We start from the raw sequence: 12,542 nt of genomic DNA on the forward strand, positions 1-12,542 counted from the left end.
GCCGTGCTGTGTGCGGTTTGTTTCGTCCAAAACAGTGAAATTGAAGCGTTTGAGGTATTTATTTGTCATTTGATCTTAGACCGTCTTTTATTAAATAATCATTGAAAAAAACGCTATATGTCAGTAACTTATTCGTTTTTTCTTTCTTAAACAATGCACAAAAGGTCATGGATAGGACTGCCTACAAAGTTACCCATACACGCATAATAACAACTGAAAAAAAAACTCACACATATACATTTTGTTCATGTCAACAACAGCTGAAATATGAACAAAATAATCATTTGTAGTTTGCGCCGATCGGTACGATACAGTACTTAACCGAATTATATCTGGCGCATTTTTCAAATTTTACAAATAGTTACTCGCAAATTTTATATTGTTTTCATGAAATTCTAGAAGGGTAGGCACTGCTTATGTGCCTACATGGAACGCACGCCACTGCCCACCACACACATCATACAACTTGCATCTATCTTGGTACGTGCACACCTACTTAGATTAGATGCAAAAACAAATATAGGAAAACAAAGTGTATTATAAATTATTTAAAGTATTAGACATTTGAGGATGGTTTTTTCAAAACACGATATTCAACCAACAATATTCGTAGTTTGCTCATTTAAAATTTTTTAAAAACACTGTCATTTTCTATAGGTAGTTCTACTTTAACTTTTTTAAAGTATCCGCTAAAAGCTTTATACAATGGGCTCCATGCATATGTTAGAAAAGATGAAAGTAATTGATGATCCTGGAAGAAAATTAAAAACTATTTATTTATTTTCAAGTCTAATTTTATTTTTTAGCCGTTTTTAATTAAAATTTTCGTTTTAAATATTGATTTCTGGCGAATGGATTTCGAACGCATCGTGATTGGTTGTCGTGTTTGTGACGTCATTTATCTTGTTCGACAACGCTGTCATTCATTTCCGCTGGTGTTTTTGGTGGCGACGGTTTGTTTAACGCTTTATTCGCAATTTTAACGAAATGACGGAAGATAATTTTATTAAAGGACAATCGGATAACATTCCTCATGTAAATGAATCCATGTTAATGTTGTTTTTTTCCGAAAATACAAACTTTTGCAGCGCCGAAATGAGGGGAGTGAAAGTTGACAGGTGAGTTTCAAAAATGTTTAACTATAATATATTACTTAAAACTGTCACCTTTCTTTGATATTGAGTTTTTAATATGTTAAAGACGTATTTTATATTCAGCAGTGATACAACTTATCGCCAGAAATGGTGTAAATATACTTGGATACTATTTTTTCCATACATAACCTCCTTTGTTCTGTCATGAGTATTTTAATGGACTTAATTAGTTCTTAATAAACACTTTAGAATTAAAATACTGACTGTTTTATGTCTGATTAATTATTGTCTTAAAAACTGTAACCAAGCACAGAAGGGACAAAATTGTAAATACACTATTTATTTGCAGGTCTTCGAGAGCTGAATATGCGGACAACGCTATTGGATATGTCCAGATCAAAAGAAATAAAAATGTGTGCACTGTAAAATGCCGGGTTACACCAGAGCATAAAATTCGGAAGAAGGCATACTCAGTTATCAGCGTCATTGATGAGGCAAATAATAAAATAATATCGTGCCAATGTGAAGACTGTGCGGCTTCTCAAGGTAAGCATGGTAGTAGACGCATTATTGTCGATGAATAGTTGACATCGGAAGCGTCTTATTTATTTAAAAAAAAGAAAAAAACGTACTGCATTGCATGTTCTTTTTGTATAAATTTGCAGAAGGAAGAAAAATTTTATTGTTAAATTAATCGCGTCGCACATATTTTTTTAATCTGTCAAATTATTAGTGTGTATTGAGCAAGTGCTAGATAGGACGATGTCATGTTTATAAATAACTGTAAAATAACATTTATATTACAGGAGGATGCAAACACTCAGTAGCATTTATATATTGGCTATATCGACGCAGCATTGAGCCCAGCCCTACTTCAGTAGCCTGTTATTGGAAGCGTCCGATAATGGCAGGTATCGGCACCACGATTCCTTTCGTTATGGCCAAGGAATTTGGAAACCACGAGGATTTGCCATCAGGAGATGGCTCGTTTTTGGCAGCTGTAGTCGATGCCAGCAACCAGTTGGGTGATGGTACTTCAAGACGAATGCGTCTTTTTACCCAACATACTGATGTAGATAGGTTATCTTTGCATGTTTTAATGTGTCAATTTCAAAAAGAACAAAGTAATTTTCTCCCAAAAGATTTTTTAAAATATTGTCAGGGTCAAATGAAGATGCCTATCTGCAGAGCTGCTGAACGCTTAACTGTTGAGCAAAACGATATACCTTTGTGGCATAGACTGCGTTTTGCTCGAATCACTGCTTCCAACGCTTATGCTGTGTCAAGGTGCCAGACAAGTGATGGTTCTCTCTGTGAGAAATTGTTGGGAGCCAAGTTGAAAGCAACTGCGGCGTTATTACGCGGCAGGTCCTTAGAGTCCTTAGTTTTAAAAGAAATGCAAAGAAAACTAAATGTAAAGTTTAGAAAGTGTGGCATTTTTTTGTCTCCTGAATACCCCATATTTGGAGCATCTCCAGATGCGCTGTACGAAGAGTATATTGTTGAGGTGAAATGCCCTGTATCTGATGCCACTTTTCAAACATATTTTACAGACGGAAATCCCTCTGAAAAGTATATGGCTCAGGTCCAGCTAGAAATGTTTTTTTCTAACAAAATAAAAGCTCTGTACTGTGTAGCACATCCTGATTTCGAGGAATCTAAGAATGTTACACATTTGTTTATAAATATAAATAAGGAGTATTGCTTAGATTTAATTGAAAAGTGTACAGTGTTTTGGAATTTAGCAATTTATAATAAACTCAAATAAATTCATGTTTTTTTATTACTTACTTATTCTGTTTTATACTTTATAAATACATATTGTTGATTTTGATAGTTGCATTACCTTCGTAGCCTTGTTAACGAACCTAATTTACCTCTTTAGTCTTAGATTCACCATTTCCTCTATTCTTGAAAGGGTTTTTTTTATTTATTTGTTTTATTCTGTATAGTACTTTGTTTTTTTTTTCTACTTGGATTTTTAAAAAATATAATTGTTGATATATTTAGTATAATAATTGCACGTTGATATTTTAGTTACAATTATGTGTTGATATGTTTAGTGATAGATTTTGTTTTGATATATTTAGTTATAAGTTTAAACTTGCTTTGTTTCTTGGTTGTAAATATTTTTTATCCAAAAAAATGTTATATATTATTCAAGTCCCAAATTGAGTTGTTTGTAACTCCTGGGAATATAATACATTACTGTATTATAATTATGAATAAATAAAAAATATATATATTGTACACACAAATGGCCATATTGTTTTTATTTACAGCACTTGCACGTTGTAATACGTCAAGTGCACACGAACACACATTTCCTTCTATAAATACTCCATTCCATGCTTCTTTAACTCTGTTGAGATATAAAAAACATTTGTTTGTTTTGTTAAGCATTTATTTACAAGTTGAGGGTAATATTAGGTTAACAAAACTTTTAATGTTCAAATAATCTTTACATTTATATTGTAAAATAGTGATGGCCAAAAAAAATAAAGAAATAGAAACCGGTTTAGCATAGTCATTGATGATTTTTAAAAAGATTACTGAGAATGCAGAAGGAATCAAGTGCTGGAGATACCGTTTTGTAAATCAACACTAGGACAGAGTCGTGCAAATGTCCTTGCCCTTAAACTGTATAAATCATACTTTTTAGACACAAGAGAAAATGGTAATTTAAGCCTCTCTTCTACTAATGATTCCTTTATAAATTAGGTCAAAAATATAAATGTCAATGTTTTCTTTTCCCGATAAACTTTTAATTTTCTCTTGTATTTTTTCCTAATTTAATTATCAACTTTCATTTAATATTTTTTTGTTCTATTTCTTGTTTTCAGATTCTCTACTCTTACTCAAATTAAAAATTAAAAAAAACAACTTGAATGTAACATAAAATTATTACTCATGTTTTATTTTCTTTTAAATATATTTACATATTATGCATCTACACTTATTGTGCCTCTACACTTATTGTGCCTATGTGGGATTTTTTAGTTTTCATGTAAAGCTGTAAAGTTACAAATATATTATGTAATAAAAAATGTACTAAATGTAAACGAAAAAATTGTAAATAAAAAAATGCTTAAGTCAGTATTAAGTAATTATTGTTATTTTCATAGTTATTAAATTTTAACCAGTGGCTCCTGAAGGTTTATTAACCCACAAGCAATATTAATAATATAATCTAAGAGGCCAACATAATTAATATCGATGCATGCGTGCATTGCCAACATTTTAAATTCCCTTATCCGACTGATTGCACGTTCAACGTTGATTCGTAACGCAGCCACCCTTTTAGCCTCCTTGACCTTGTCACAAGATAGAGGAATGTCCGCGCTCACACTTGGTGGACGAATTAACTTGCATTGTTTTAACTCGAGTAAATGAGCAATGTTTTTAAAACCTCGGTCTGCCATCACATCCATACCAGGTTTCAAATTATCTAAAAATCTGCAAACCTCGAAAATCTTTGTGTCACTGGTTCGTCCACCATATCCTTTTGAAATAAAATTGATGTGTCCGCACGGTGTACAAGAGACAAGGTATTTGATGGTATTGCATTTTTTGTAATCTGACCATGTCGTGGCTTGTCTAATGGGGTTTGAAGGCTTATCGATTTGTATTTCCAAACAATCAATGATAGCTTGGACTTTACTGTATCTTGCAATAAAGGGCAAAGGCAAATGAAGCCGAACGGTATATTGGTCTGGCCAAAATATTAGCTCCTGCAGACAGATCGCTACTAGCTTTACCGTCTTCCTGAAGATCCTGCTTACAGTTGGTTCTGACAATCCAAATTGCATTCCAAGAATTGCATTTGATTCATCCAATCTGATTTTTTTAAATGTTATTAAAATATTCAGGCGCGAGTCACATACTTTTTTGCACAGAAGTGTTAAAATATATGCCATATCATCTGGTATGCCAAGACAAAGTCGATAATTTCTTTCAATACCCATTACAGTAGCCTGTCGTAAAATAACATTATATTTTTGAATTTCAAAAGCATCAGCATTATCGTCAGAAGTATCGTCATGAGGTACAAAGTCCTGGTCATCGGAAGTACTTTTCCATTCTAGTATTTCATCATCATTATCTGGCATAACTGAATCATAGCTTATGGTAAGATCTTTAGGTGTAGGAAAAATAATAGGAGATGTAGCTCTTGTCACCGTTAGAAACGTGGCGTCAGTTGATGTTCCCTTGCTGCGAACAATGACTTTATTTGACCTTAAACTTGCTTGAGTCATTTTACTAGCTTTTTCAACTGTGGGGGATGAAGAAGCGAATTCGAGTTCAACTGCCTCCGTTGCAACATTTATAGATGAAGATGTACAGGGTTGTTCTTCCTCCGGAACTTCAGACGTCATTGTTCTTTCAAGAGTTCCTAAATGGCTTCTTCTGTGTCCCGTTTGTCGTAAAAATTTGATGTTTTTCTTTTGACACTCGAAAATGTGTGGAACAACATTTTTTTTTAAGGACACCCTTCCTCCCATAAGCTTGAATCTGGTAAAATTATCAGCATCTTCTTCAAGCTGTGAAAATAACATTTAACATAATTAGAATACTTACATCACGAAATGGCTAACCATCAAAATAAGTTTATGCTTTTATTACAATATATTGTATTTATTTGACAAATAATATTTAATATGTACATATAATGTATTATCAATCAATAAATAGAAGTATAGAATGTGTAAAATATAAATTTGAACTTACGTTGAAATGATCCTCGCAACAGTAAATTCCGGATTTACAGCTGATTTTGTCAAACTGTCTCTTCATCGCCACAAACCATTTTTTTCTCAGTTTAGCATCTCGTGGAATAGTGACAAACTTCTTTCCCGGTGTTGTATGTGTCGTATTAACACATCTAGGAACTGAACAGTATTTGTACCCAGCCATCGTTCGATAATTGCAACACAATAAGCTTTAATGTTAATATCACGGCAATTAAAATAAAAACAACTCGACTAAACTCAACAACTCGCAAGCAATTAGTTCTGTTTTGACAGATACAGATTCGTACACGCGATAAATGACGTCACACAACAAAAATCGGCAAAAGTTGCCGTTTTAGCGCGAAATCAAATTTTTTAAATTTAAAACCGTAGTACTTTGCTTAAAAGTAAAAAAAAAAAAAAAAAAGCGCACTCGTGTTTCTCTTTTTTTCCCCTCTTTTTTTTGAGATAAAAAAAAAAAATTCTGCATGGAGCCCATTTTTATATGATTTTTGTTGGTATTTATTGAAATATTTTGTACTTATTCCGATATTTCTAGTCATTTTATCTTCTTGCGGTGCCTTGTCAGGTGATCCCGACGTTGGCGATCACTACGGCGAAAGTATCTCGGGCCTGCGCTCGTCTTATATTCCACAGCCAGGACAACAGCTTATTGGACGTACTCGTCATAGTGATTCCTGGGAAAATGTGACCAGAGTGGTTTCCCGTTACCTTTTCTGGTGGATTTTTCTGTCGGGGTTACCTTCCCTTAGCTGGTTGGTTCTGGTTCGGAGGCGCCAGAAACTCGCCTTTCATCCTCTCATTATTTGCTGTGATCACACTGTTATGAGTGTGATCCCATTGCCCGGGGTTCGCGATGTGGACGCTAGCGAGTAGGACGAGTCAGTAGTGTTGCCGGTGGAATGCAACTGGGCGTTCGCAGCATTTTATAGAATCACATCCTCCAGCAAGATGTGACTCACTGCGATCCTACTGACAGTTTGAGTAATTTTATATTCATCATCATCATCCCCTTTCCTCACCTAATGGTGCATAGGGCACTGCATCGGTACACCAATCGCGGGTATCTTGATAATTATTGTTACATGAAGGTAAGATGATCAGTCTTACGCTTCAGGTACCAGTCTAGGGACTATGAAATATTCTAGAGTAAAAACACCCTTTTAAATAATATTTCATGTCAACCATGTCGGGAATCTAACCAGAGACCTCTTGCATAGCAGGCAAACGCGCTGACCATTACATCACGAGGCCGACTTTATATTAATTATGGCTTCATTTATTTATTTATTTATTTACATACATAAGGTTATTGTACATTTTTTGAGACAATAAGTCCCAACTCCATGGGACTAAAAGTCCTGTGTTGAGATGGGACGAGCAATTATCACCACAAATACAGGATTAGAAACATAAAAAATATTAATAAAAAATATTAAAAAAAACATATATATGGCACATCAATATGGTAAACAGTAAACTCAAGCATTTGGAAATTGATGTACAATCGTTACTGGAACAAGTGGCATTCAATGTTCCAATCCGCCGGTTGCAAAGTAATAATGTGCTGTTCCTCGATCAACACAGCACAAACTATGGCTTGCTAAACTAAACTATGTCCCGATTGTGTCTTATTGTAAACTCGAGACAAGATCTGGACTTTTTTGGTGTAAGTCTTTATAGATTTAAAAATCACTAAGATAGACCGGATCTTGTCTTGAGGTAGCAATTTTTTTGTCCTAACTTTAATTTTATTGAGTTGTATTTTATTTGATTAGTGCCTATATTTATTATAAGAAATTGTATTTACCATTGTTAGAATGGACTGCATAAGTTTGTCAATAAATAAATAAATAATAATAAATAAGTCGTAATTACTTTTAATTGTTTCATGCGTGGATAAGCTTGGTCGGCCTCGAGGTGTAATGGTCAGCGCGTTTGCCTACCATGCAAGAGGTCTCGGGTTCGATTCCCGGCATGGTTGATATGAAATATATATTTAAAAGGGTGTTATTACAATAGAATATTTCATAGTCCCCGAAGCGTAAGATCTGATCATCTTACCGTCTCATCTGATTGGTGTACCGATGCAGTGCCCTATGAACTAGGTGCGGAAAAAGAATGATGGTGATGCTTGGATACGAAAGTAATAAATAAATAATGAAAACTGTAAAAACCTTGGCATAAAACTCGTCCTGTTCCGCAGATAGCACCACTTCTTTCAACTCCTTTGATATTCCCGGAACGTTGGACAGGTTAACTCTGTTGTTGTTGATTGTGAGCAGTTCATGCACCATCGCTTGATAAGTCCACTAGAAAATAAAAAATTTCAGATTAACATTTAAAAACATTACAACTAAACTTAATGCCCCTATTCTCCGAGTCAGTTGTCCTGGCCTCGGAGTAGCGCAGGACCGAGATGCTTTCACTGTAGAGATTGCCAACGTCGGGGGACCTGATAAGGCACCGCAAGAAGAAGATTCTCTGGGTAGAATAAAAAATACACTTCTTTATGTGAAAAAAAACTTGAACCCTAAATGTGTTTTCAACTTGATTGCTACTTTTAGGTAAAAATTCTGAAAGGGGGTTGTTCCGGACGCGCGGGCTAAAGAACAAGACTTATAAATGTTATTTAATTGAGTTTTTTATAAAGATTTAACTAATTATAGGGCCTCGGTATATGTAAGAAAGTCAAGTGCCGAATCCCCAATAAAGATGAGTTGTTTCACTTTCGGATTCGGCCTTGACAAATACCGAGGGCAAAATATAGCTTAAAAAAGGAAATTATTTGTATCAGGTAAAATGCAGATAAACAAACATTTGTATTTTTCCACAATGTTGAAACTGTGGATAAGGATGGAGAAAACACACACTTCAACTTTTTCGCGCCACGTTCTATTTTACAAATAATTGTCACTTTTTCACAAATCGAAATACTTCACAGTCAGCAACAAAAATGTTCCAGTGTATATGTAAAATAAGATTTACTTTAAACCATCAGACCGTCTGATCGGAAGTGAAATATTACAAAAAATAAGAAAGTTATGATATGTGTCCTTATGAGAAAAAATGGCCGCAAACATGTTCAAAATAAATGAGATAATGTAACTACATATTCAATTAGTGTAAAAATATTAAAATAAATTCAATTTGCGGAACGGTTTCAGAACATGACTGTTCCTTTGTCAGGACTTAAAAATAAACTAACATTAGTTCTATATTTCCCGCTCACCCCTACGGTAAAAAAGTTATTTAACCTGATTCAGCAAAGGTGTGACGGGGTCATCTCTCCTGTCCAGCAGCAGCAGTAAGGGAGCCGAGTCTCCCTGGCGGAAGTTGAAGAGCTGCGACTCGCGGCACAAAACCTCCCTGACCTTCTCCCCGAGGCGCCGACAGAGATCGGAGTTGGCCTGGTATCTCAGCACCGGTCTCTTCTTCAGCGACAGGAGGAGGCCCGTGAGGCCCTGTGTGCAGCGAAGAAGGTGTGCTGGATTCCACACCAAGTCTACAACAATTATCACATTTCAGTGTAAAAAACATCAGGGGTTTTGAAGTATCGAAGGTATTTATTATTAAATATTATCATTATTCTTATTTTGAAATATGGAGGTCAGTGCTATAGAAGCTCCTGACTTCACTACAATCTGCGTAGTAGCGAGTGCTCTCATATTGCTAGCTTCCTTCTCCAAGTCCAAGGTAGGGAGTGAGCGCTTTAACATCAGGTTAAGCCAGTAGAGCCCCGAGGATGCAGCTTCTTTTGTGATTTAAAGCATCACATTCACATAGAATGTGAATAGGTGTTTCGAGGTTCATTCTAGCAAAGATAATACATTCCACGATGTCAAAATACTCTTATTCGCTGATGATCTCAAGATCTTCAGACTTATTCAAACTCTTTTTGACTGTTCGATTGTTCAAAGAAATTTGGATAATCTTGAGGCCTGGTGCACAAGAAATTCTCTTTTTCTTAACGTGGATAAGTGTCATGTAATGCGGTTTTCTCGAATAAAAAATCCATTGGTTTTTTAATATGGCATCAGTAATACGAACATTAACTCTTGTAAAGAAAATAAATGATCTAGGTGACATCTTTGATGATAAATTAACTTTTGTTCCCCATAAGCATTGAGCATGTTAGGTTTCATAATTCGAATGAGTAAACACTTTGATAATCCAAAGGCCCTTATTTCATTGTATTAAACATTTGTCAGAAGCCATTTGGAATACGCCTCTCAGATATGGAATCCTCAGTATGCCATATATATAAGTAGAATATAAAATATTCAAAACAAATTTATAAAGTACCTTAAATACAAAACCGGTATTTCTTATGTATCTACTCTCACTGCCTCCACCTTCCACGGAATCATTTCTCTACAATACCGCAGAGTGTGTGTGGACCAACTACTGCTTTACAAAATTATGACAGGAATGGTTGACTGTACAGAGCTGCTTGGTTTAATAACAATACATGTGCCAGCCAGGATTTGTAGACGGTACCACCAGTTTCATGTACCAATAAGTAAAACATCGTATGTTAAAAATGCTTTTTTTCGTAGGACTTTTTCAATGTACAATACAAAATTTAAAAATATAGATTACACAAACATCACTCTGTCAGATTTAAAATTTACACTAAAAATGTGTTATGTAACTTAGTAGACATTATAATAATAAATATGTAGATCTCCCCTCCCCTCCTTATCCTCTCTTCAAGCATTTTTTTCCTTATCCCGCCCAATTTACAGTAACTTAATGTTCTTAAAATTAATATTTAAAAAATCTTTGATTATTGAGTACATGAAAATAACATTTTTATATGTATAAATTGTATGTATTTATTTGATATGTAATATATTTTCTTTACTAACTTTGTATACTATGTGGAAATCTGTTATTAGTTCTGAGTTTATACACTATATCTGTTTGTTTACTAAAAATATGTATGTAGAACTGTTGATTTCCCTAATAAAATAAAATAAATATGAATGAGATGGTAAATAGAGCCACAAAAACCCTAGGCTTTGTTATCAGAACAACAAGAGAGTTTACGTCTGTTGATGCATTAAACATATTGTACATGACCCTAGTGAGAAGCCAGTTAGAATATGGGTCCTCATTATGTTACCCATACAAACAGTGTGGAGAAGGTCCAATACAAGTTTTTAAGATTTATAAATTTCAAATTAAACATTCCAATTGAAGAGCTTAACTATAAATGTTTAATGAAGCAGTTAAAATTAATATGTATTAGTGATCGAAGGGAAATTTCAGATGTAGTGCTGCTTTTCAAGTTATTAAATAATGTTCTTGACAGTCCCGAACTTTTAAATTGTGTGAGACAGCATGGGACGAGACAAAATACTTCTTTCACTGTTGATTTGCATAGTTCAGACTATGCTAAATACTCACCTATTCCACGGTTCCACATGTTAGCAAACAAACATGGAAACTTAGATTTATTTCATTTGTCTTTAAACCAATTAAAATCATTACTTCTTAATCACTTATTTTCTAAATTATAAAAATGTACTAAGTGTTATACTTGTTTTACTGTCGCCTCTGTTACTTCAATACATTTTTATTTAAACCCTTTATTTAAAGTTAATTTGCTGCATACCTATGTTATAAATTCTTTTTTTTAAATTTTTTTATTATTTCGTTATTTTCTGCTGATTTTATTTCATGTATCTATATTTTCTATACTGTGTTAAGGTGTTTTGTTTGATTATAATTGTTTGTCAATATTATTTTATACTTTGTCAAAGGCGTAAGCCGTCGAAATAAATAAATAAAATATATTTTTAAATCTGCAGTGCCCTGTAAGGGTTCTACTGATAATCATCACATGGTTTAAATTATTTTAACACTGTATGATATTAACCCGCATTCTCGGAGGACCACTGGTCAAACCCGAGGAAGTTGAAGAGCTCACCCCTTACCTAATAGCCCGATACTTTATGGATCTGGACTTGGAGGGAGAGACTTAACAAAGAGAGACCCCTTGTCCTCCACACAGTAGCTAGGTTCATTATATACCTGGGCTTGGAAGGTGAGAACTATTCACGGAGACCTGTCAAAATAGATCTTTACAGGTCGCAGAGATGTCAGAAGTTTGTGTAGGACTGACATCTTTCAGAGAGAATGCGCTAATTGGTCAAAAAAATAAGTGGAAGTAAACCACACCTATATGAAAATGTATCTAATTACAAAATCACACGTTCAGTTTTACCTTTGTGGGGTGCAACAATATTGAAGGAGAATACGTGTGGACTAACTGCCAGATAGTCTCCGTAGAACTCCTGAACCTCTCGAACTACTTCCTGCTCATCACACTCAGCCAGGGTCTTCACGTCCACTTTGGATATTATGTTACTAAAATCTAAAAACACAAAGCCTCAAATAAAATTTTAGACAAAATTTTGGTTACAGGATAAATTTGCGAAAATATGGAGGAAGAATTACAAATGACTATTATTATTATGGATAATTTATATAGCGTCATTTTTGTAATATAATACTTCAAGGGCCCTTTACAAAGTGATTCTATAGATATTTAAATTTAATTGAACTATTTGAATTTGTAATTAAAGTAAAACAATTTATTTTCTTATCACATGCTACGGGTCCTCAACAACCCTCCTACAAGGCGGTAGACAGGCGACTATAAAATACAGCGTTGTATGGGACTCATGGC

The 12,542-nt window shown here is 34.3% G+C and overlaps 1 protein-coding gene and 2 long non-coding RNA genes across 4 annotated transcripts in view; 1 reads left to right on the forward strand and 2 right to left on the reverse strand.

The window, feature by feature from the left end:
- Vps45 (vacuolar protein sorting 45) overlaps positions 1-12,542 on the reverse strand; it is a 29,795-nt gene that overhangs the window by 14,308 nt on the left and 2,945 nt on the right. The window contains exons 3-5 of the mRNA XM_088226015.1: positions 12,078-12,227; positions 9,103-9,350; positions 8,023-8,157 (exon numbers count right to left, since the gene is read on the reverse strand). Of these exons, the coding sequence (XP_088082141.1) occupies positions 8,023-8,157; positions 9,103-9,350; positions 12,078-12,227 (533 nt within the window). The remainder of the gene's footprint in view (positions 1-8,022; positions 8,158-9,102; positions 9,351-12,077; positions 12,228-12,542) is intronic.
- Positions 707-5,183, forward strand: LOC148281867 (uncharacterized). 2 transcript variants are annotated; one of them, XR_015822259.1, is made up of 3 exons: positions 723-1,118; positions 1,444-1,640; positions 1,901-5,183. It is a non-coding gene; the product is annotated as an uncharacterized LOC148281867 (long non-coding RNA). The 2 variants fall into 2 exon arrangements; XR_015822258.1 differs by having other exon boundaries at positions 707-1,640.
- Positions 715-6,300, reverse strand: LOC148281868 (uncharacterized). The gene is made up of 2 exons (XR_015822260.1): positions 5,823-6,300; positions 715-5,635 (listed from the first exon to the last, which is right to left on the reverse strand). It is a non-coding gene; the product is annotated as an uncharacterized LOC148281868 (long non-coding RNA).

Source organism: Micrasema longulum, unplaced genomic scaffold (genome assembly GCF_059751315.1).
Source record: "Micrasema longulum isolate JH-2025_06_02 unplaced genomic scaffold, ASM5975131v1 h1tg000403l, whole genome shotgun sequence".
In the NCBI taxonomy this organism is placed as follows: domain Eukaryota; kingdom Metazoa; phylum Arthropoda; class Insecta; order Trichoptera; family Brachycentridae; genus Micrasema; species Micrasema longulum.